This window comes from Ahaetulla prasina, chromosome 6 (genome assembly GCF_028640845.1).
Source record: "Ahaetulla prasina isolate Xishuangbanna chromosome 6, ASM2864084v1, whole genome shotgun sequence".
Classification (NCBI taxonomy): Eukaryota; Metazoa; Chordata; class Lepidosauria; order Squamata; family Colubridae; genus Ahaetulla; species Ahaetulla prasina.
This window is the reverse complement of record NC_080544.1, coordinates 82,973,290-82,999,713: the sequence shown is the minus strand read 5'-3', so window position 1 is coordinate 82,999,713 and position 26,424 is coordinate 82,973,290. Positions and strand designations below refer to the sequence as shown.

Here is a 26,424-nt window from a genome sequence, read left to right as displayed (position 1 = left end):
TCAGATACAATAGTTGTTTTTCATTCATTTGGGGAGGGGAAGCGTTTCGGGTTCCATGTTTGGGTTCTCTAGTTCAAGGGTGAAACATATGGCTTCCTGAAGATGTTAGGCATGACTGAGTGAGAACTTAAGCTGGACAACTTTCTGTCAATCATACCTGGGGGTATTGGATTAGATGAACCCATGAGTGATACTTATCTCTAGTTCTGCTCAGCATAAGAAGCTATTTTATATTGAGTCAAACCATTGGCTCAATTAGGTGGTTTGTTTTAGATACTGAAGGGCACAGTTTCCATCAGATTAATTTAACATGAACTATGGTTAGGAAAGATGGCAGCTGTGGTCCAAATCAACTGGAGATTATTGATAGAGGAAAGTTGTCTTACATTGAATAACTGTAGCTCTCAATTGTTTCAGCTGTAGATTTTTTCCAGATCTATTTAATTTAGGTACCTCCAAATTAAACTGGGAATATTTTTCACGTAAGCATATGTGCTACTCCTGAACTATTGAGCTTTTTCCCATTAGGTTACTCAATCCATCAAGGATGTAGTAAGACCTGTCAGGCATTAATCAGCTGTTTTGCCACCAAGAGGAAAATACTTTAGCAAGAAATTTGACAATGTATACCACATCATTCTGATCAGCAGATTGCCCTATGAAGACTGAATGGCATGACATTAAGAAGATAGCTGGCTTGAAAATTGTATTCAAAGAGCCCATCAATCAAATTAGAGTGATATCAAGTGGACTATCCAAAAATTCAGGCCTTGGTTTCTACTCTTCAGTATTTTATTAGTAATGAATGAAGAGGTGGAAGGAACACTTATCAAATTAACTGATTATACAAAACTGAGTGGACTGCCAATACCTTAGAAGACAGAAATGAAATATCAGAAAATAACAGTAACATTTAACATGAAAAGTTCTTCAGTTAGGAAACCAAAATCTTAAGCACAATACATGATGGGGAATATTAGCTTAATAATAGTATTTGTGAAATCAGATTAGAAATTGATTTCAAATTAAATATGAGCCAGATGATGTCACATAGAATATCAAGATCTGTTTTCCTTTTATTAGAGTTCAGGACATAGAATAATGGATATAAGTTAGAGGAAGCCAGATTTTGATTGAATATGAACAAAACTTTCTCGTAACAATAAGAGTAGTAAGATGGAATAAGAGTAGTGAGACTAGAAAAGTGGAGTAATTGATTCCAATGTTGCACTGCTCTACTGCTTCATTGGATGTGTTTAAGTGTGTAGGAAGTTAGCACCCACCCCTCTCCTAAAAGAATGAAATTTTTTAGAAAATATTAGAAAGGGGCATAATATTATATTTCCCTGGATGAGAAATGGAGAAACATGTTTTAAAGACAAAGCAGCTCCCTGCAGCTTCCTGCCTCCCCCCACCTTTGTCAATGGGTCAGAGGCAGAAACTCACTTGCCCCCACCTTTGTCAATGGTCCATCATCTGCAACACAATAGGACTCATCTAGCAACAGAAACTCACCACATGGCACCTGGGAAGATTATATCAGCCAGTAAGGCTAGCTAAAACCCCCACCCCCTGGGAGTCTGACAACCAATCAGGATACTCTTCTTGTGCACCAGGAAATTCAAAGCTCAGAGAAAGCATAAAACCAGGGCGCACACAGCATCTCACCCCTTTTCTGTTCAGGAACTCAAGCCATGTGAACCTGACCACCATTAAACCATCTTTCCAAGCAGTCTCCATGTTTCCAGTGTCTTTTTCCCCACTTGGAACTGAACCCAGATGGATATTTTCTTCCAACAAGTGAAAACTTTACAACCATTGGTTGGGATACTTTGGATTCCTGCTCTGACTCCTGGTTGGACCTGATGATGTGAAGTTTGCTTCCCATTTTATGATTCCATGAAATGGCAAATGAGCTTCGTAGAGCTTATGTGAGTCACTGTGGATATCTTATGCACACTGTTTGGATTGGCACATTGCAAATTAAATATGCTGAAGGTAGCTATAAGGGGAAAGTGAACCTAATTTATTTTACTTCAGGCAAAATTATAATAATTTAAATCTTCATTGCCATTTATACTGTAGAGACCCTTTATTCTGCAGAAGCTTCTGTGTTTATAATTTCTTTTCAGGAGGAATTATATATACCATTAAAAATCAAGCACACATTCAAAATGTGTTTAATAAATACTGGTTTCAGGCTCAATATATGCTAATAAACTGTTGCTCAAATGAATTTGTTGCTCAATTAGGAATCCTGAGAAACAAAAGAAGCAAATTATGCACAATGACCTGGGAATAAGTCTTTTGAACACTGAATAAATATGGATATAAGCCAGACTAAAAGTTCAGTTATCATTTGGGGAATTGGCAAAATCAGTTCACGTCATACATAGTATTTTTAGCCTGCTCATATTGAAAAGATAGGCATACACATTAGCATCCATGTGAATTTATTTTACATATTTACTTAAAAGATTTCCAAAAGGACTTTTATCACAAGCCAGTTTACAGAAATGAAATAAAGTGGGTAAATTTGGGTAAATAATTGTCACCTGAAGACAGGAAAACTGGTGCCAGCCATACTTTTTTGGGGTGAGAATATTCCACATCTGAAGTTACGAAAAACTTTTATAGCAAACTTGGGTAATAATAGTGAGAAATTATTATTATTGTATCTGGTCACACAGTCAGCAAAATGTTTAAACTTGATTTGGCATTTTTATCTACCAGTCAAATCCTACCCAAGGATTTAGGATTGACAGATGTTGTTTGATGGTGTTAAAGCTATCTTAAAAACCTCCAGTGATGGAGCGTCCACAATTTCTGAAGGCAAGATGTTCCACTGGTTAATTGTCCTCACTGTTAGGAAGTTTCTCCTTAATTCCAGGTTGCTTCTCTCTTTGATTAGTTTTCAACCATTGTTTCTTGTCTTACCCTCTGATGCTTTGGAGAATAATTTGACCCTCTCTTTTTTGTGAAAGCCCCTCAAATACTGGAATACTGCTATCATATCACCCCTAATTCTTCTTTTCTTCAGACTAGCCAAACCCAAAACCTGCAGTCATTCTTCATATGGTTTAGTGTCCTGGCCCTTGATCATTTTAGTTGCTCTTTTATATATTATTTTTATAATTTTATAATAATTATAAAATTATAATAAAATTATAATTTATAATATAATTTTATAATCCAGGATTTTTAATTATGCTTGAGTCCATTTCATTATTCTAACTGCATATCTTGGTGGCATTTCCTCCACTGAGTTTGGACTTTGAATACTCTCCCTGATGTATTCTAACCTTCTTTTCAACTTCAGTGTACTTGATGATGTCAGATTAAATGATGCCCAGTTATTTATCATGATGGTCTTTAGCCAGACTCTTGATATCATTTCCATAGAGCATCTTGATTCCTTCAGTTTTCACTCTTTTTCCTCTGTTGATGGTAAGGGTGTCACATTTGTCCAGAGCAAACTCCATTGCAATATCTTGGCTATATATATAGACAGTGTTGAGCACCTATTCTGTTTCAGATGGTGCTTTCCCAAAGAACTTCAGATTATCCATGTAACGGAGGTGGGATACTTGCCAGATGTTTTTGATGTTTCACAGACATAATCTGATTTGTTCAGTATCTTTGTCAGTGGAATTAGTGCAATAACAATAGTGGTGATGATAGTGAATCTCCTTAAAAAATCCTTTCTTGATGTTAACCTCTCCCAGTCTATGACCAATGATTATGTCTTCCATTGTGCCATTGATCTTTGCACAAAGCTTCTGATGTTTCTCTTGAGTTAAATAGGTTAGCCTTTGGCAATCTTGTGCCTTAGAACTTATCTTATCCAGCATGGTCAGTTCCAGCATTGGCTGGAAATTGAGTGGATTGTAGTGCAAAAAAATGAATATAGGAGACAAAGCCATTTATATGCATAATTATGCTTGCTTTAATACCAGCGTCTTGGAACAGGTGGTTTCCCAAGTTGGAGGGGAACAAATGCATCATATTTCACGTTCAGGGCTTTTCCCCCCACCACCATTTGCATTTCCTATTCTTACATCTCTGCTTAAAATCTATATTGCTTGTGGTCTGTTATTTTTAAAACTCCTGCCTTGCTTCTTGAGTCATCTCTCTTCCTGACTATATTTGCCACAGAATTTGACTGGTATGAGCCAGAAGGCTATAGCACTTCCCACTGACCCGTCTGTATCTGTGAAAATGATTTTTTTTTTCATATCTGCCTCAATTAAGGGCAGCGCTGTCAAACTTTTCCAATGAAGTCAGGATGAAAATCTTAGCTGTTTCTCTTTTCTCCTGCAAGTTTGAACACTCCATATTGGCACAAACCCATTAGCACTGAACCTTCAAAATAAATATGTACCCAAAACACCCTTTAGGATTATTTCCTTGAGCTATTTCATTTTGTTAATACCCTAGGTAAGAAATCCCTAATGGAAAGCAGGAATCTGTTACTAGAAAGTTTCTATAAATTAATTTCATGGGATTTTAAAGGCAAATGAAGAATATATACTACTGACTTTACCTCACCCAGTAATTTGCTCAGAAGTGTTATACTGTATCAGACATTTCAGATAAGGCTAGTAGTATAGCCCACTTATTTTGAACTGCAGCTCTAAACACTATATCCATTTATTTCATTCACACTTTGTGTATTAAAACCTCTGAAAGGTGCATCTCAAAATCATTTCTGAAGTGGGCAGTATCAATAAAATAGAATAAAATAGAATAGAATTTTTTATTGGCCAAGTGTGATTGGACACACAAGGAATTTGTCTTGGTGCATATGCAGAGAAGTTGGTGCAAGGAAGGCAGAGTTCACTTTTCCTGATTTGACTTACTAAGGAAACCTGTAGACATATAGCCAGGGGTGAAATATAAAATTTGTTATTACCGGTTCTGGGGCGTGGCTTGGTGGGGGGGTGTAATGTGGCTGGGTGGGTGTGGCCAACTTTTTTTTTTTTTACTTTTAAAAGCATTTTTTCTACAACCTCTTTTAAAAGCCTGTTATGATCAGGCAACTCAGCTGGGATCGCCAGAGGAAAAAAAGCTTTTAAAGGGTTCTGATGATACCAGCTGAGCCACGCGATCATCAGAGGCTTTTTTTTTACTTTTAAAAGCATTTTTTCGGCCAAAGAAAAAATGCTTTTAAAAGTAAAAAAAAAAAACTCAGCTTGGGGGGGGATTTTTGCTACCAGCTCTCCGAACCACCTGCTGCCATCACTACCGGAGTGATCGAGTGATCCGGTCTGAACTGGGAGCATTTCACCCCTGCATATAGCTAATAAAACAATTTGTGTCTTTCAGAGATATTTGCAAGTATTAAAGAAGATACAGTATCTGCTCTCCATTGGCCAAGAAAAATCAGTACTATTTATTAGCCTTTGTCAGTTGCCCATTTAAGCCCACCTGTTTGAGAATTATTCTTCCAGTTTAACATAGGTGTGTTGCCAAAAACAAAGTCAAAGCAGTAGGCTCATGTTACTGTTGCTTAGTATAATGTCGTTGCTTCATGGTCACCCAAAGAGTTAATAGCCTCCAAGGAAAACAGGGAAATCATAGCACATTACTAGAAGTACTAGTTTTTCCTGCTTGAGAAGAATATCATGGGAAAAAATGCAGTTCATGTATAATATAATTAGAGCAGATAACTGATCTCAAAATTGTGTTGGTCAACCCATCTATCCTTTAAACTGATTTACAGTAATCGCAATACATTAAACTTTTATATTATTAGCCAACTTAGCTATCTTGAGATTTGTCCCAGTTAGGTGTCGGGACCAAATTGACTTTGGCTGGTCTCGAAAAGCTAAATAGATTTGGATTGGCTTACTACAGGGATAGAAAACTATTAGGAACTCCTAGGCTAGAAGTTGAAAAAACATTCCAAATGTAGAACTAGTATACCACTTCTCTGTAGTGATTAAGAAAGCTGCACAATTTTTTTCCGGAAGTCAACAACTGACAAGCTTCTCTTGAAGGAGATTTTGCTTTCTCATTCAATCTCTATAAGAATTCTAGGAGGATACCAGATCATGAAGAGCAGTTATGGGAAAAGTTGAGATGAAGCCAGAAAACCTAAACTCAATCATCTCCTAAATCCTTGCTTCCAGATGAGGCCTATAAAAATGCCATCTTCATAATAAATCAACATTTATCAGGGGTGAATGTTTATAATTTTAACTAATTAAATCAAATCAAATTAATGAACTAATGAACCATTTTACTTGTACATTTGAAAGAGAAAGCCTGCCTTTTTAGCTAAATGGTCATTGCTAACTTGCTTTGGAAAAGTCATCAATTGTGATGATGGGACCACTTTAGTGATCCAAATCAAGCAATTTGAGGGATTGGGAAATTAGAAGGGAAAAATACTGTGTTGATCTTTTACCCCCTTTCAAATTCTTAAGTAGAATCTGACTCCCTAAAAAGGGTGCAAAACTGCTTTTGGTTTATTGGTTTGGAACAATATTTAATTGTAGTGATACATTTTTTTATGCCAAGAAGAAAAAATATAAATGAATACCAACAAAGAGGAGTGATTAGGGCATCAAAAATAAGCACAGATGTTCTCTGTCCCCCCTGAACCTGTTTCTTCTCACAATTAGTAGCTTTAGAGGCTCTTATTTGGAGTGCTCACCAATCTGTTTGCTCAAAGAGGGCAATCTTTGGAATAGACGTTGAGGAAGAAGTATCATCTTGTAGCTCAGGTGTTGATCTAGCATTAAGAAAACCTAACTTCAGACCTCCCTTCACTACAGAAACTTGCTGTGTGATTTTGGACCAGCTTTGTCTCTCAACCGCATCACAGGTTTATTGTTGGAACTCCCAAAGAAAAGGTGAGATATTGATCCATTTTTAAAACAAATCTCCTAACTTCTGGTTAGAACTTAAGAGTTACCAACATAGCTGTCTGCTTAAACAGGTGATTTTAACATTGACCCTGGGTATCTGATTAATATTCACCCTTTTTTTAAATTTCTGAATGTCAGGCAGCATGGTTGCCTCAATTCATGCTTCCAAGGCACCTGGCCATAGCCCACTTCTCTTTCGTTTTTTTCTATAACAGATAAATCCAACACAGGAATATTTCCAGGGATTTCTTTTTAGAGAAAAAACAAGCCAGAAAGCTTTAACCTGGGCAGAAGTACTAGAGAGGTGTCAACTAATACCCATGTTTCCCCAAAAATAAGACCAGGTCTTATATTATTTTTTCTCCAAAAGATGCATTAGGGCTTATTTTTTGGTTAGGTCTTATTTTCAGGAAAATACAGTAAATGTGTCCATCTGGTTGACAATCTTAACGGTCTTATTTTTGGGGTAGGGCTTATATTAAGAGCACTCTGAAAAATCATGCTAGGGCTTATTTTCCAGTTGGGTCTTATTTTCGGGGAACAGGGTATGATGTTCTGGCTGAACAACTGACCCATGACTGAGAAATATTATACATATTAAAGGAAATTTCCAGAAAGTTCCATGATGTTTCATTTTAAGGGGATGATCAAGATAAGTGTTAACCACAGAACTAGAGTTTCAGGTTTTATTGGTATGTTGCATTTTGTTATTGCTCGAGGATAAATAAAGAGTTCAGTTTCTGTTTTTTTGAAGATTTAAAGACAAAGGCAGTATCTGCTCAAAATGTGTGTTTTTTTCAATCATTTCCTCCCACAATATGTGTGAAATTAGCACAGTGGTAGTCAACCTGGTCCCTACCACCCACTAGTGGGCGTTCCAGCTTTCATGGTGGGCGGTAAGGGTTTTGTCTGATACTGAAGCACTTTCCTTTTTTTTAATTTAATTGACTTTTTTAAAAAATTTCATACCATTATTTAAAAACATTTTCATTAGGTTTTCATAAAATTCCCCGTGACAATTTAAATTTCTGAAAATATACTATTTGTATCACCCGCACATAAGTTGAGTTCACGTTACGTAAGTAAACTAAATGGCACTATAATGCGACCGCAAACAAAAGAGCCTCGTCCCAGAATAGCTCGCACATCTCCCCCACCACCACCCAGCTGTAACAGACAAGCAGAGCTGGTAGCCAGCGCCCCCCAAATCCAAACCACGATGCGCGAGAGGCATGCACAGATGACGATACATGGCACATTACTGTGGAACTGATGTGCGGTTAGAAAATTTTACTACTAAGAGAGATACTAAAGTGGGCGGTAAAAAAGTTGACTACCCCTGAATTAGTACATGCAATTTAGTCCAGAAACCTGAAACTAGAGGCTCTTCTCAGGGGGAAGCAGGGGCTTCTGCAGGGAAAATCATAAAATAGGTGTTTGCCATGACTATATGATCAAAGTCTTCCTCTTTTTTACAATGAGTATTAAAATACAAGGGTTCAGTCATGTAATTGTGCCCCTACCATCTCAACTATTTTTTGACTCACTACCATTGCAGACATCCTGGAAGGGCAGGTTATCATTTTTTCTTACTCCAGTCAAATTTCTCCCTTGTCTCTTTTCTTGCTTCTCTAGTCTGGTAATGCAGATCAAAATTGAAGCAGATCATTCTCAAGTTATGACCACAATTGGAACCAGAAAGTCTGTCATTGAGTGAGATGGCTACTCAGTGAATTGCACCCAATTTTATAACCTTTTATAACCTTGCCGAATAAAAATATTCTATTCTATTCTGTTCTATTCTATTCTATTCTATTCTATTCTATTAACTGTCATCATTGTGAATCACAGAGTCATTAAGCAAACCCAGTTTCCCCCATTGATTTTGCCTGTCAGAAGATGTAAGTAAATTTGCAAAAGGCAATCTCATGGCCCCAGGATGCTGTAGCTGTGATAAATACATTTTGGTTGCCATGGACCTGGATTTTGATCATGTGACCATGGGGATGTTATGACAATTATAAGTGTGAGCACTGGTCATAAATTAAAAAAAATTTTCAGCACTTCTGTAATTGTGAACTATCACTAAATGAATGTTTGTAAGTCTAGGGCTAGCTGTGCTTGCTTTAACTGCAGCCACATCAGTCTGCTGGTTCATATTTTGTTTCTGATCAATTACTATTCCAAGCTGTTTTTCAGTACTGTTATCAAGCCAGGCATCTTCCAAGTGAAAAATGTTGCATTTGCCTGTGTTAAATGTTCTTTGGTTTTTCTTCCTTATCTGTGCCTTACCATTCTATGCTGTGGAATGAGTATATCATTGGACACCATAGGTCTCTGTTAATAGCAGCTTATTCTAAAAGGTTGCTTTGCCACTTCCAAGATTCTTTAAAATATGCCTGAAGACCTTTTTGGATACTTTTGGCCTGGATGATTGAGTCTTCATTTGCATGATTCAAGGAGGGAAGGAAAGGGAAGGAATAATATTAAATAGTTGGCTTATTTAGAGAAGAAATCCTAATGGCTTATAGTACTAGTAGGCTGGAATTAATGGTGTTGACTTTTTCTAGTCTGGGCTACCAGATTTCCACTGGTATGAGAGTTTCTATTCCTCTTTATTCATATCCATCGGTATCTAGATTTTACAGGGCACATCCAAAGTCTTTACCAAGTCCTGATGTAAACCGAAGTTCAGGCAATGTCAACATCATAAATATGGATCTTAACTTCATTGAATGTTGATTCAACCTACTAATCTTCCTTTAGTTTTGGATTTATTAAAGCAATTCTCTTAATTTAATTCAGCAGTTCTTCTAAAATCTGGTCTTAAAATCAGGGCATCTATCCAGATTAATTCATCTTTCTTCTTCATCTAAAAATAATGTTAATTAAAATGGACCAATAGATCCTTTTTGCTCTTTTTCTGTCCCTGAATAGCTTTTGTCTGACTGAATCAAAAGCTGTTTTGTAAAGATCAAATATGAAGAAGAGCAAGATAAAAGAGATCAGAAAAAGTTTTCCTTTCCACAAATGTTGTTAATAAATCAGATGGGGCAGAGCAGCTATTGATCCTGTTTATAGTTGTTGGTATATTTAATGGATAATTTATGAATGGCTTTAAGTTTCTTATTCACAAGGGTAGGATTTTGGCTGTTCTAGGATGGATCTTTGTAATATTTGGACTGAAATTAGATTGTAACAAGCACTATAGGCATGGCAAGAGTCAGCCACATTTTTTGGCTAATTTATTATTTTAAGAATAGGTTCAGATTGGCTTTGCAATATTACTTTGGGGGGGGGGAGGGTTGTACAGCTATAGAACACAAAACCAGTTACAAAACATTAATTTACCAGAACTTCTTAAGCAGTGTTTACCCCATCCAGTAGGATATTATGTACTATTGCTATGTTTTAGGCCCAAGATTCAGAGAAACACATTTATTCAGGTCAGCTAATCAATTACAGGTGCAGTTGTATAATATATATGACATTTGATTAGCACGTTAGCCTTTTTATGGTTTAGCACTTGTGGCACAAATCTAGCCTATTTGGTTAGCTTAAGTAAGGGTTAATTCAGTAGCTGGGTTGAACAGGTGATATAACCTAGTCATGCAGCTGGGCTGCTATGCACAAACAAGTTTTAAGGAGTTATTAGAGAAAAGAGGGATCTATATCAACAGAGCTTAGAAATCTAAGAAAGGAAATCAAGAACTGTAAGCTGCCCAGAGTCACCTTAGAGTGGAGATGGGCGGCATAAAAAGAAAAGAAAAGAAAGAAAATCCAATAGAGATTTTACTTTTTTAAACATGGTTTTTTTCCCTTGACTTTTTCCTCAGTTGTTTTCCCACAAGTCAAGGCTATCCATTTGTTTGATCTGAAGTAGGAGAAGAGCAACTCTGCCCATGGTTTTGCAATCTTGCTTGCTTGTTCTGTCATTTTCTGATTCACTTGAGGTGCTTGCTACTTCAGCACTTTTAATACCTTTCCTTTCCATTCCTGGTATATAACTCTTTCCTCTTCAGGAAGCAGCTTGGAGAGTTTCATACATCAAACAAAGTTTAATGAGACGTCTTTGCTTTTAGCATAGTGTGAAAAATCAGCCGTTGTGATCTGCCAGTCATATATTTTGCATGCAAACTAGACAGCTTAAATTGTGGTTAATTTGATGAGTGAACGCAATACTTATATAGGATTTCAGCTTTAGTACAGGATTGATTTAGTGTTCTTGGGTTATAATTTTCATTGCTCATTGGCAAGGATTGACAAACTTGGATGTGCATCCCAGCTCAATTTGCTGCCTGTCTCAGCAAATAGTTGCCCATCTGACATTTTAAAGAGAAAAGAAGAAGAAAATGTAGTAAATGAAAAAAAATACATTTGTTATAAACTATTGATTTTAAGGGGGGAGTGGAACCCAGGAATACGTTTTAGGAATCCTGCTCATTTTAGAAATTATAAGCCTAGAGATCTACATTTCAGCAAGCTGCCACAGGTATTATTGACTTTTGTTCCTCGCCCAAACCTGATTTATGCACACCTGGCCTTCAGGGGAGATTATTAAGTAAACTGCTCAGCTGTATGAACACCTGCATTGTGCAGATGGCACTGCTGCATTACTAGGCAAGCTTTTTTGCTGAGGTGATACACGCATCCTTTGGTCTCCTTTATCTTTTCCCTCCTCTCTAAAATGCCTGGTTCAGGTTTCAGAACAATTGAAGATCTGCTGATTACCAGTATTGTTTTCCAACTATAGATTGTTCTTATCTATTGTGGATTAACAGCCGTTTCATCTGCCTGCAGCTTTGTTCTTGCTACAAGCAGAAGCGAAGCTTTCATAGCACTTGAGGTCAAGACAGCCCCACTTCCCTGGATATCTGAACTGGGATGGAGGCTTTTGAAAAGATGAATGGGAAATTTAATCACAGAGTTTAACAGATATTAGAGAGGGTTCCTTTTTGGATTGTTTCTTCTGAAAGCAACAGACTTCTGTCTTTTGTCCATACCTGAACAATAAAGATAACCTGTCCTAAAGTGAGAATCTGAGACATATAATGCCAAAACATCCAGTAAACCAAAAGACTCAATAGCTCAAGAAGAAAACAAAAACATGAGTTATCCACAATTTACAGTGTAATGACTATAACAGACACTATTTAGGACAGACAGGCAGAATACTAGCAGAGCAGGTTCATGAACATCAACTTAAAACGCGAGCTTAAAACACACTTATTCATTTGCGCAGGACTGGATTAGTTTTTAAATTTATATTGGTTTTAAATGGGTTTTTATTATTTATATTGCTTTTTAATTCGGCTTTGTAGAATAAGTTTTTTAAATGTGGTTTTAGTGTGTATTTATATGTCTTTTACTTGCCTGTGAACCGCCCTGAGTCCCTCGGGAGATAGGGCGGTATATAAATGTGATTAATAAATAAATAAATAAATAAAATAAACTTGCAATCAGAAGACACAATGAAAACTGTTTTTATTTCACAACACCCGGTTAGACCATAGTTTCAGCCGAAAACTGTGAGCATCCTAGACCAAGCTAAATCTAAACATGCTAGCAGCTAGGCAATGAAATCCAATTTTTTTTACTACCGGTTCTGTGGGCGTGGCTTGGTGGGTGTGGCTTGGTAGGTGTGGCAGGGGGAGGATACTGCAAAATCCCCATTCCCTCCCCACTCCTGGGGGAAGGATATTGCAAAAACTCCATTCCCACTCTGAGGCCAGCCTCAAAATTTCTGCTACCGATTCTCCAAATTGCTCAAAATTTTCACTACCGGTTCTTCAGAAGCTGCTGGATTTCACCCCTGATGCTAGGGAATTCAAACAAATCAGCCATCAATAGGCATATTATTATTATTTATTATTTTTTATTTATTTGATTTTTATATTGCCCTTCTCCCGAAGGACTCAGGGCGGTGTACAGGCAACAATAAAATACAGACACTACAGTATACAATTTAAAATGCAAGTTAAAAAACTTATTATAATTAGCCTAGAACTTTAAAAATTTATAAAAACCAAAGCCCCATTTAAAATTAGTAAAAAATTTAAAATCAATAAAATTTATGTAATTTAAAATTTAAATTTTAAAATTTAAGCCAGCCCCGCGCGAATGAAAAGATGTGTCTTCAGTTCGCTGCGGAAGGTCCGAAGGTCAGGTATTTGGCGTAAGCCCGGGGGAAGTTCGTTCCAAAGTGTGGGAGCCCCCACAGAGAAGGACCTTCCCCTGGGGGCCGCCAGACGACATTGCTTGGCGGACGGCACCCTGAGAAGTCCCTCTCTGTGAGAGCGTACGGGTCGGTGGGAGGCATACGGTAACAGCAGGCGGTCCCGTAAGTACCCAGGCCCTAAGCCATGGAGCGCTTTAAAGGTCGTAACCAACACCTTAAAGTGCACTTGAAAGGCCACAGGTAGCCAGTGAAGTCTGCGCAGGAGCGGTGTTACGTGGGAGCTATGCGAAGCTCCCTCTATCACCCGCGCAGCTCCATTCTGGACTAACTGAAGCCTCCGAGTGCACTTCAAGGGGAGCCCCATATAGAGAGCATTACAATAATCCAAGCGAGAGGTAACGAGCACAAGGCATCCCGATCAAGGAAGGGGCACAACTGCCGAACCAGGCGAACCTGGTGGAAGGCCCTCCTGGCGACGGCCGTCAAATGATCTTCAAACGACAGCCGTTCATCCAGGAGGACACCTAAGTTGTGCACCCTATCCTTTGGGGCCAATAACTCGCCTCCAACAGTCAGCTGTGGCTGCTCTCTAGGCGTCTTCTCCGGCGGGAATAAACTTCTCTTACACACATTCTAAAGACACAATAAAAAAAAGCTAAGAAGGAAAATAAAAATCCATAAGACATCCACTCCAGCAGCCTACCCCCAGATAAGCAGGGATTAATATCAGACAAACAATCAAGCAGAAAACAATACCCTAATCAAGGGACTACCAAGGAGAAAACCACACTCCACCAAAACTGGCAGGGCATGCTACTGTATATAAACAGGGAGCAAACTCACTTGCACGGTTGATGTTATCTAGTTATATAGTAAAATGTCTGCAAGCAAACAACCAAGCTCAGACACCACCAATGTTCAATCCTAAACTATGTATATTGTCTTCTATGAGATTCTCTTCTAGCAAACAAACAGTGTCCAGGATTTTTCCTAAAATACTAGGAAATCACCTATATCTAAATTCAGTGGTCAAGCTATAAAGCTACATTCAGACCCAATAACAGAAGTAGGTGATTTAATCAGTGAGATTTTAGTGCATTCTCAAATTGTATATAGTTGTTTTCATTTTCATGATTGGGTCTGGTAATAAAAATACCTTCATTCTTTCTGGCAAGGCTAAAGTATTGTCAAAAAACGCCATATGTACAATATGTTCAAACTTTTCTGACTTGCTGTCCTTGAAATTCTTTTTTTCTCATTTGATATACAGAAAGCAGTTAAGATCAAGGCAGATCTCTAAATGTTTTGTTGCTCCCATATTTCCCTGACCATTGGCTTGTGCTTATGGACTAGAGCATTAGATTGCCCATTCAGGTTTAGATGGAAGCCAGAAAGGCTGTCTACATCCTTAAATCTGAAACTTTGCCCCAATACACCATAAAAATGGGTTGGAAACATGATGCTCATGGCATTTGAAAAGCAAATGAAAATTAAGTTTAACATTAAAATACTGGGCATTTGAGTTCTTTTGTAATACTAGAAGATTAGATTGGTGATGAGATTTCATGTGATTGCTGTAACATTGATTCCTGGCCTTTCCAAAGATTATTGACCCTGCTGTAAATCAAATACGTTTCACATTAGTTCAGTTTTCACAATTCTTCCACTATCAAAGAGAGCAAATGATACTCCATCTCTCTCCAGTTTCTTTTTTCTCATAAGTTAAAAATTTGCATCCAAATGCAAAATTCTCTGCTTGCCTGGACCAAGCCTAATATATTCTTAATCTTTTTATATATATATTATATTCTTAATGTTAATGTTAATTGCAGAACACAATTGCTGCATTTCAAAAGTTCTATTTATGATTGTATATCTAATCTGCAGTATTATAATTCGCTAATTCAGAAATAATAACATAAGCAAACAATTAACTGTGTGACTAACACAGCATGTGCCAACCTGTTCAGCTGCTGAGTGTGGCTAACCATGATTGTGGGAGGTGAGCTGGGGTAACAGTCTCAAATAAAATGTGCAATAATTGGGACAATGGCTGAACAGATTAAAAACATTATGAATGTCAGCTTTCTGTATTCAAATTTCAAGGATTTAGGTATAACTTGTGTAAACCCTAATGATCCATTGATTTCTGGGTGGTATACGACTTTATATTTCTTTGTCTGTTTAAATGGGTTTTCTCACCCATGGCTTTTACATTTGCTTGGGACAATAGATCATAACTGTAATCTGAGTGGACCACTTCAAAAGAGTTTAAAACAGTATTTCTCAATCTCAGCAACTTTTTAAGATGTATGGACTTCAACTCTCGGATTCTGTATAAGATGAATTGCTGAGGTTGAGAAACACTAGTTTACAGCATCTTAGAAGATGCTCAAAAGACATCCTTCCAAGGATGCATGTCTCAGCACCCTCAGCAAAATTGGCTGGATGCTGGTTCACACCATTTTGGTATGCCAGTGTGTCTTACCACCCACCACCCCCAACAAATAATATAATATTACTGTAGAATTGTAAGCAATCAGAAGGGAGAGGTCATTTAGTCAAACTCTTCTCCATGCAGGGATTACACACCTCCAATATTTTAAAGCTGCCTTTTCAACTTCTGCTTACATGTTTCCCCTAGAGGCGAACCAACCACCTTCCAGTCTACATTATTGTATAGTAATAAATATTTGATTTGTTTGAATGTATGCAAATAACTCTTTCCCTTTGATAAATGCTCAGAAATTACATTTTAGGCAGCTTTTCCCATACCCATTTCATGTGTGTGTGTATTAACAGGTAGTTATTCAAGTATAAAGTTAGAAAGGAGTTGTCCTCCATCTGATGCCCTCCACATGTTGGAGTCTGGAATTCTCATCCTATCCAGCCACTGGAATCCTGAGAAGAATAAGTCACTAGAAACATCAAAACTGTTTTGAGTGAGGCTGTTCTGAAATTTCATAGACCTGCCTTATGATTTGTTGCACACTCTTTCATTTGTAATCTTCCTGATTTCCCAGCACCATTTTTCTCTGTAGAGGGGAAAAAAAACTTCAAAAAGGAACAGATGAAATATAAGCTCTCGGTTGGGGAAGGAGAGCACCAGATTGAGGAAGCTTGCAAAACTTCATAATTCATACTTATCTAGGAATATGCAACTATTAATGGATTAAACTCATCCAAGCCCTTATTCATGAATATCATAGATTTGAAAAAAAGATAAAAGCTTCAGAATCGGTCATGGCTTAAAATACCAAACCAGGATTTGACTTATGAGGAGATCTGTATTAATGAGTCATTTCTCCAACCTGTCAAGGCTGACAGGGCCAGGCAACTTTTTATTGACAAAGATTTCACATGATAGTCTTGGAGAGGGGAGATGAAGACCATAGGCAGGTATGGCTAATATTTCAGGAAGAGTGTTAAAGATTTTGTTTGCTTTTTTAAATACTTGCTTTGCAGCTGTCTCAAAATGGGTGGTAACGTTAGTCAGACCACAGGCCTGGTGTAAGAGAAGTGTGAGAGCTGCAGATGGGTCTTGATGGTCATCACTGCCCACCTGTCCTCCAGGATACATATAACTGCTACCATATTACTTCCTGCCCCCATATTTCGAAAGGACTTGTTGTTGTTCTTAGTTGTGAAGTCGTGTCCGACCCATCGCGACCCTATGGACAACTTTCCTCCAGGCCTTCCTGTCCTCTACCATCCTCTGGAGTCCATTTAAGCTCACGCCTACTGCTTCAGTGATTCCATCTCAGCCACCTCATTCTCTGTCGTCCCCTTCTTCTTTTGCCCTTAATCTTTCCCAGCATTAGGCTCTTCTCCATTTAATGAGAAGGAGTCTTTCCTTCTCATTAAATGGCCAAAGTAAAACATCAAACATTATTGAGACAAATATGAGCTAAAGTGTCCTCTTTTTACAGGGAGGAGGTGTCTAGACATTTCCCTCTAGAATGCCTTTCTTGTCAGATGAGTCATATAATAATCACCCCCATGTTTTTTAGCTGTCAGAAAGAACCAATAAGAGGCAAATCAAAACAGGTCACTCAGGTACAAGTTATTAAAAATAATGAATATAAAAGTGTCTGTCAATAGTCACTATTAGGAGGGTTAGACAACTGCAGCATTCTGCTTTCAGCTATGCTCAGATATATTCCTCACTACCTAGTTTTGTCTCTTCTTGGAATTACAGAGTTACGTACACAAACTTCATAGCCTGAGCAATAAAACCTAAATATTCTTACTGGGATTAATATACTGTATATGGGTCACATTTATAATCCAAGTTACCTACACTTTATGCTAAAAGTATTTGAATTCCAAGGAAACTGAAGTACTATGGCAATACAATATTTATGCATATATATTTCTAAAAAAAATCTTGGCCTGCATAGTTTGAATCGTCTTCTTTCAATTCAAAGAAACTGCAATGGTGCTGAAGGAGAAACTAAATGGACACCAGGCAAAGAAATCAGTGGTAGGAGCAATTTTCAGCTTCTTTCATGTCTGTTATAGAAATGCTAATTTCTTTCATTGTAACCATGAGGCCTAGAAACTTAATAATTTAAGTAGCTCATTCATGCACTTAGCAATTACAGGGGAGTCCAGAATGATTTCTTATAAGAATTCCTCAAGTACCAGTTAATAGAAGTGTTCACCTTCCTCCCTCCCTTCCTCTCCTATTTCCCTTTGATCAATATTTATGTAAAATTCAAAATATTTTTGGCTATTTTCTGCAACACTGTTGTAGTAGATCAAAGAGCTGCCAGCCAAGGGTTATTCAGGGGTTACAGTATCACTCCAGTATATGTCCCATCTGTTCATCTTGTTCCCAGCCAAAAAAATTGCTGCAAACGACCGGGAAATAAAAAGGCACTAGCCTTCCCTCTTGCAGAGAACGTATTATTAGCACAGTACTAGGCAGCTCCCAAAATTGTCAGGAAACAAAAATGCTTCATACCTTTTTGTTGACTTAGCTGTAGCTTTGTTGGGCTTGGTAATATCTCACTTAGCAACCTCAGCAAATCTGATTAGACTTCATACAGTAAGTAGCCCAATTATGAATGCAGCATTCAAACAGCAAAATGCCATGGGAAATGCCTCAGTACAATTAATCCAAGATAGAATGATAGCTGCTGGGTAAAAATAAGTTCTGCCTGAAAACCCTTGATAGTAAATGGATAAAATGTACCACCTGGAAACCGTGTCAGTCAAAAAAGTGATAGCAGAGAAAACTTCTGTTTGGAATTCCAGTGCATTCCATCATCTCATGGTTTCCTATTATCCCCATAAGTCACTATTCTACAGCCACTGGTATCTCTTTATGTATTGATCTATTTATATTTATTGATTTATATCCTGCCTTTATTATTTTTATAAACAACCCAAAGCAGTGAACATAACTACCGGTAATACTCTTTCCTTGTTCTATTTTCCCCACAACAACCATCCTGGGAAGTCAGTTGAAATAGGAGAGAATGACTGACTCAAAGTCATGAAGCAGGCATTAATGTCTAAAGTGGGACTAGAATTCACAGTCTCTTGGTTTCTAACCTGATGCCTTAACCACTAGACCAGACGGTCTTCTTAACTTACATTAGGTTGCCTTGGTTTCCCCCTCCACAGCCTTTCTGTCCTTCTACAAATGTTACAGTTGCCCCATGCCTGCTTGCTCGAACATAAGCTGTTCCATTTTGATATGCAAGTGATGGGACTTGCAACTTGTACATTATCAGTGATGATCTACTGGAAACAGTTTAAACAGAGTTCTTGGTTAGATGTAATATACCAGACCAATAATTAAACTTATATTGTGCATCTGATTCACAAACTTAAAACCTCCTTTAAACATAAATAGAAAATGATTCATTGTATTATAAGATTCAAGTAATTCAAGTATCATAAACAATGGATATACAACCCCTTTCTGATTTTCGGAATCTTTAAATTTAGATAGTTGTTATTTTAAATAACTTTTGGATGAATTATTCGGGGAGCTAAATCGTAATCAGTCACTCTGTCTCAATTCAACCCACCTCACAGGGTTGTTGTTATGGGGAAGATAGGAGAAAGAAGGAATATTAGATATGTTCATCGCCTTCAGTTATTTATAAAAAGAATAAAAGTGAAATAAAAATAATTGGTAGTTTCCTTTGCTTAAGTACTAGAATAAAAGCTTTGTTGTGTAGCAAATTTAAAAGACTTAAATGTGCTTTGAATAGAAAAGAATAAATAATTTCTGTAATGCTTATCAGTCAGTGCTGCTCCTATAATCCATTTTCCTTGAGGACTTCAAGGAGATACATAGCTTCCCTTTTCCAAATTTCCTTGCATAACAACTGTGCTTGAGGAAAGCTGGGCTGAAAAATCTCAAGAGTGAAGTTGAATCCGGGTTTTCCCGTATATTCTCCTACTTTCACCACATGGACTCCTTTTTTATGAATAGAGGCTGTCTGAGAACTGCCTTCTGAAGTTAGACTAGATCAGTGTTTCTCAACCTTGGCAAGATATGCAGACTTCTTGCTCATACTAGCTGGGAAATTCCGGGAGCTGAAATCCACACTCCTTAAAGTTGCAATGGTTGAGAAAACACTGGACTAGAGACATGTCAAGTACACTATACGAAAGAAGGTCCAAAGCAGCATACTTCCATTGCTTTTCTCATCTCCATGCAAAAGTAGTCCTTCCGGGCCTAAACGAACTCATGATCTGATCTGTAAAAATAAAATTCCTGTGCTTCTCTACGTCATGCCGTTCAGCCATCCCATATGTTCCACTCCTAACTGTTGTATGTTATTTAGTGATATGAAATATGAGTGTGGAAACCTGGCATCAAACAACAAAAATCTAAGCAGAAAGGGAATCCTGCTCCTTCTGCAAGGGTTCTGTAAATCAGAGATCATGCTAAATCTGATGGAGACAAAACTGGGGAGACAGGGGTTGAAATTTGTATTGAAATGTCAACAACAACAAAGGGTACTATTCTCTGGCTAATTAAAAAAATCTTTTATGCTTGATCAACTTGCCCTAAAAGGTGGGGAAATGGTATTGGATTGGATTGAATAACGAAAAACAAGGCATGTATGCTTTGTTTTCTGAATTTTATTCTGATTGCAAAGATTTAGATCTTTGCTGCAACCACCACCATTTACCCGGAGTTACTGCGGAAAAAATATATTTGCAATTCTCAGTAAAATGTCCTATGTCAATAGCAGAGTACTTTGAAATTGAAGTATAGATTGGCAAACAAGAGAAAGGAAGGGGGAAGTAAAATGCTGTGACATCATCATTTAGGTAAATTCTTCCGGACAGAATGCAGTGGGAAGAAAATGAGATCTCTTGTTGAAATCTGAGCAAATTTTATATCATGCCTATTTTGATTCTGGGATTTATTATGTTGTTATTATTGCAAACAGTGAAAAACATTGTTAAAGGGTGGGAGTGAGGGATAAAAAAGATTCAGCATTTCTTTTCAAACAAAACAATATAGCAGGCTTGTAAAAAGCCAGATTCTGAAACTAATAGGCGTTGCATCTAAGAGACCATATGTAACTCATACTGACACAGCAGTAACTGCATTTCTGTGGAATAGTGTTTAAAGATGAAGTGTGCTTGTCATTGCACTTGTTGAATCTTATCTCAAAGAATAAAACCATGATAAGACTCATGCAATTAAACTTCCTACAAATACTCAGATGTATTCTAATATCTGAAGGGCCTAATAAAGCAGTTTTCAAAAACCAATAGGAGGTTGAATTCCCCCCCGCCCCCCCCGAAAGGATTAATTACCCCACTGAGACAAAACTCTTAACAGCAGAGCATTATAGATGTATATATGTGACATCTTAGAGATGTAGTTAAACAATAACATTTACATGCAGAAAGTCCCTGGTTCTAAACCTAGCATAAGAGCTGTGGTGGCACAGTGGTTAGAATGCAGTACTACAGGCTATTTCTGCTGGCTGACTGTTGCCTGCAGTTGAATTTGGCAGTTCAAATCTCACCAAGCTCAAGGTTGACTCAGCCTTCCATCCTTCCAAGGTTGGTAAAATGAAGACCCAGATTTTTGGGGGAAATATGCTGACTCTGTAAACCACTTAGAGAGGTCTGTAAAGCACTGTGAAGAGCTATGCAAGTCTAATAGCTATCTTATATAAGTCTATGTAAGATAGCTATTGCTATCTCATGACACAGAACTAGGAATATCTGCTTATCAAAGTCTTAGGGGAACCAATGATATGTCCTGCTATAAGCCTAGTTTCTATGTTATTGATGAGAAGAATTTGTTTCCTTTATCCAGTGTCCACCAAAATTAAGACATAGAGTTTTGATATATATCAGGAGGCACAAGCTTTGCATTCAAATAGTTTTATTCCAGTCTGGTTAAACATATGGGCACCAAAAGATGGGAAAGATCTCTATGCCTCTGGAGAGCTCTTAGTAATCAAATTAGATGATACTAGGCTGTACAATAGAAAGAAGTAGAATGATTTTGCAGAACATCTGGGAGCTTAAATCAAATAGAAAACAAACAATTTAACTTTATGATCTTTCATCTTTTCAGTATGCCACCACAGGCTGTTCCCTGACACTCCATCATACAGAAAAGCCAGATCATGAAGACATTTGTGAGTATCGCCCTTACTCCTGCCCATGTCCAGGAGCATCATGCAAATGGCAGGGCTCCTTGGAAGCTGTGATGTCTCATTTAATGCACGCTCACAAGAGTATTACGACTCTTCAAGGAGAAGACATTGTCTTCCTCGCCACAGACATTAACTTGCCGGGAGCCGTTGATTGGGTGATGATGCAGTCATGCTTCGGCCATCACTTCATGCTGGTTTTGGAGAAACAGGAGAAGTATGAGGGCCATCAACAGTTCTTTGCCATAGTCTTACTCATTGGCACTCGCAAACAAGCAGAGAACTTTGCATACAGGCTCGAACTGAATGGCAACAGACGGAGGCTGACATGGGAAGCAACACCACGATCCATCCATGATGGGGTGGCAGCAGCTATCATGAACAGTGACTGTCTTGTGTTTGACACTGCCATAGCACATCTATTTGCAGATAATGGGAACCTTGGAATCAATGTGACTATTTCTACGTGTTGTCCGTGATTTTTTGTGTAACTTGTGAAACCATGTGGTTTCTCTGGGCATAGTGCTTTCATGTTTTGCTGAGTCATTTTTTTTTAAGTGGTATTCAACTGTTGCCCTGTCTTTTCCTTCTCATGCAATCATAAGTACATGAGGAAGAGCAGGGATTTGCCACCAGTGCCATCACAAACCTGTCATTCACTTTGGAGTGATGTAACTGTAGTGTAATCTATATATGTACACTCCCTCCATTGTATGAAATCTTGCACAAATGTTAATTACTGGGTGGCTATACACCCACATAGGGAGTGTATCTTCATACGTAATACAAGTCTTACCCTGAGATTTTAATAAAATATACTCATTGGGAATTATAAGATTTATCAGAATAGTTACTAAAGCAAAATCAATGCCCTTTTAATCCAGAAGGAAAGAGATATATTTTTAAGAGTTTCACTGGCGTTTTATAGAGGGAGAAACAATGTCATCTTCTTAAAAACAAAACTTTTTTAACACATAGGGAATAAAAGAGGTGGGACATCCATCAGAGGTAGATCTTCAGTGCCTAAGGAGTCCATGCACAAGTTTGGAAAAATGAGGTGCTTAAATAGACTACAGCACTTCTGGTTACAAGCAGGGAACACCATATTTAAACAAATCCATACAACAGAAACATGGTACAGCAAAAATGATGTCACTAAATTACAGCTTCCCTCCTATAAGGCTGTGCTACTTAAGGGATTTTTTTTTTTTTTACTGTGAGGGAATTTTTGAAAATGTGATCATTTACCTACAACATGGAGTCTATTTCTACAATCTCAGTACTTTGATGGTTCACTATACTTCATCTCCAGGAAGGAGCAGTACACTGCTTCAAGCAATTGATAAAGCCCTTGACCATCTTTGTAACAAAATATTAAAAGGAAAGAGTAAATAAACAGAATGTGACAGTGTTGGAATTGCTTTATTTTTAAGCTTTTAATACATAGGAATTTGTGGATGTTCCATTTTACACAGTAATGCACACAGGAGAAAAATGTACTTTATCCAGTGAGTTTTCTTGCTTTTTTTCTGGCTGATGAATTGGTTGAGTTTTTATCTTTTTTAAAAAAATGAATGTTTTCTATTAGGAATGAAGACTTGGATATCTGCACAGTGGGCCCACTTCATCCACTCATCTGTCTATTTCTATAAGAGTTGAAGAAACTCTTTGTCAGAGCTGCTTACCTAAGAGGTTGTAAAAAACACACACACACACTCACACACACACAAACATGGCATACTTCACATACACATTAATATTCTAAAAAGTGATCTAGAATAACATAAGGGAAATTGATATGAGGGTGGTCTTCTTTTCTGCTATTTAATTTTTTTTCTGTTGGCATAGCCAGGTTTACTCTAGTTTTCTAAATAAACCTTTTGCAAAAAAAAAATAACTTGTGTGGGCTCTTTTACTGAATAGAAAAAGAACATCTGAGCATCAACTTTGCATTCAATATTCCTCAATGGGACAGCACATCTTATGCGCTGGTCTAGTAAGCTTTTCCTGACACAGTGACAGTCAGTGAACAGATGTGGAATTTATTCTAGCAGAACTGTATTCCCAAGATGTCACATGGTCATGACATTAGTGAACAAAGTATGTCATGACACATATGAAGTCATTCTGCATGACCATTACTATCACCACAGATCCCCATGCTTCTCATCTAGCTTTCTGACTAAAAATATAGGTGTTCATAATCCATACTAGGCAGTGGTGGGATTCAGCCAGTTCGCACCACTTCGCTTGTTAACTTTCTGAGCAGTTTGGCAAACTGGTTGTTGGAAGAAATTATTAGGGCAGAGAACCCGTTGTTAAATTACTTGAATCCCATCACTGATACTAGGGATGATAATAGACTGGGGAAGGTTGAAGTTAACTCTTAGAATCCTGGAAGCCAAAGAGAGCATAGTTGCTTTGGTTTTGGACATGTTTGGCTTTTTTCTCTAATAATATATATTGAGTTTTATCAAATAACAATGCAGAAACAAATGAAGAAAACTGAGTGTTATACAACATGAAAGCATCTGGTTTAATTTTTGGTAGTGCTAGGAACTTATTCTGTGGGAGGGTTTTTTTGGGGGGGCAGCTATTTCCAACTAGTCAAAAATATACAGAATAATTATTTGGCATTCTGATTGTTTTTATCCCCACCCCCACCCCCCAGTATGGAGAAAGCCCTTACTTTCTGGAATTGAAATACCTCACTCCTGACCTGTTGAAGATCAATTGGAAAATGGCTGTAGATATATTTTGATTAATATTGACTACATATAGATTTGCCTTTTTTTTTAAAACTGTGCAGTCATAAACATTTTTTTAATGCAGAAAAATCTCTTCGGCCTAAATAGTGCTGAAGCTCACTAATTAAACTTCCTGCTTTAGAGAAATATATCACAAAGAATTTTAAATATCAACAATCCATTAGTAATCAGTTACTGGTACCAATGTAAGAGTTAGACTAAAAGAAGAAATTATCTTGAGGTGGTATCTAAAATATCCTTCTTTTTCATTTGTATAATCCTGCAAACAATATCTCGAATACCATAAAATATCAACATCTACCTATCTACCAGGTCCTTAGAGAGGATTCAATAGGTGTACAAATGCCAAATCTAGTCTGAATATCTGGCTGACTATGCAATGAATCAACAATACACATTTTCTGTAATATTTTATAGGGATCAAATGTGCATACTTTCTACAAACATGTATATCAATAGAAAATTACCAGAATTTTAAAATGCTGCTAGAGAGCTATTTTAACAAAAGTTCAAAATCCTTCAGCTCTTACTACTGAATATAAATTTTAGTGTAATAGGAAAGTTTATTAAATACATTAGAATTATTATATTAACAGTATTTATTTAAATTTTGATCTGACCCCACCCAATTCTTGGTCTTGACCACACTCATTTTCTAGAGTGTAGAAGACTTGCTATGAGAAAAAAGTATATAGTCTCAAATCAATTGCAATAAGAATTCTATTGTCTGTGCAATCCAATTCTTTATGTGTTTTAGTGAACAATTCAACAATTATCACCTTTTATAAAGCAATGCTTGTAAAAGTCTGTAGAGATTCTTAGTCATCCAGGTCATTGTTGTCCCAAAAGTGCTTTTTCAGGAGGCAACTGGACTTCCTTGTTTTTTTCCCCCCTTTTGAAGACGTTTCACTTCTCATCTAAGAGCTTCTTCAGCTCTGACAGGATAGTGGGGAATGAAATGGTGTGGGAATAGGAATGGATTTAGAATAGAACAGAATTACAGAGTTGGAAGGGACCTTGGAGGTCTTTAAGACCAACCCCCTGCCCAGGCAGGAAACCTTACACCATTACAGACAAATGGTTATCCAACATTTTCTTAAAAATTTCCAGTGTTGGAGCATTTACAACTTCTGCAGGCAAGTTGTTCCACTGATTAATTGTTCTAACTGTCAGGAAATTTCTCCTTAGTTCTAAGTTGCTTCTCTCCTTGATTAGTTTCCACTCATTGCTTCTTGGTCTACCCTCAGGTGCTTTGGAGAATAGTTTGACTCCCTCTTCTTTGTGGCAGCCCCTGAGATATTGGAACACTACTATCATGTCTCCCCTAGTCCTTCTTTTCATTAAACTAGACATTTCCAGAAGAAAAAATTGCAGACTACCCTGAGGACACAGATAAACCTCCAAGTGCTTCAAGGATCCTCTAAAAGGATGCAAATTATCAGCTATCTGCAAGAAATTTAAATCCTTCCATTCCCCACTATACTATCAGAGCTCAAGAAGCTTCTTGGATGAGAAGCAAAATGTCTTCAAAAGAAAAAACATGAAAGTCTAGTTGCTTCCTGAAAAAGCACCTTTGGGACAATGCTTGTAAACTGTAGCTGAAAGCATTGCTGCTTGAAAGAAAGAGAACTAGGATGTTGAAAAATGTTGACTTGAGCATAAGATGTTAACAAATGCAACAGCTTACTACTTCCATGGTGGACAAGAAGCAGATTGCAAATATTCTGGCCCAGATAGCCTAGATCAGGCTTAATCACATGGCTTTATAACATAATACTATGGGAGTAGAAAGTCTGAGATAATATGTGGATGTAAGCAGCTAGGAATAAATTTGGGTCACGGCTTAAGGAAGCCCTGGTTCAAGTCTTTCTATCTTCACGGGAGTGTGATGTCTTCCATTTCTACCCATCTGCTGCAAGGATTTCCTTTCATTCACATGTTATTGGCCTCATCTGAAA

At 37.5% G+C, this 26,424-nt stretch overlaps 1 protein-coding gene across 3 annotated transcripts in view; it reads left to right on the top strand.

Annotated features, from left to right (window-relative positions):
• Positions 1 to 24,348, top strand: part of SIAH2 (siah E3 ubiquitin protein ligase 2) — a 28,856-nt gene extending 4,508 nt beyond the window's left edge. The window contains exons 2-4 of one of the 3 annotated variants that reach the window (XM_058187110.1): positions 6,780 to 6,857; positions 17,478 to 17,533; positions 21,620 to 24,348. In XM_058187110.1, coding sequence (XP_058043093.1) covers positions 6,780 to 6,857; positions 17,478 to 17,533; positions 21,620 to 22,177 — 692 coding nt within the window. In that variant the 3' untranslated portion in view covers positions 22,178 to 24,348. The remainder of the gene's footprint in view (positions 1 to 6,779; positions 6,858 to 17,477; positions 17,534 to 21,619) is intronic. The other 2 variants (XM_058187112.1, XM_058187109.1) reach the window with 2 other exon arrangements.
• Positions 24,349 to 26,424: the final 2,076 nt, after the last annotated feature.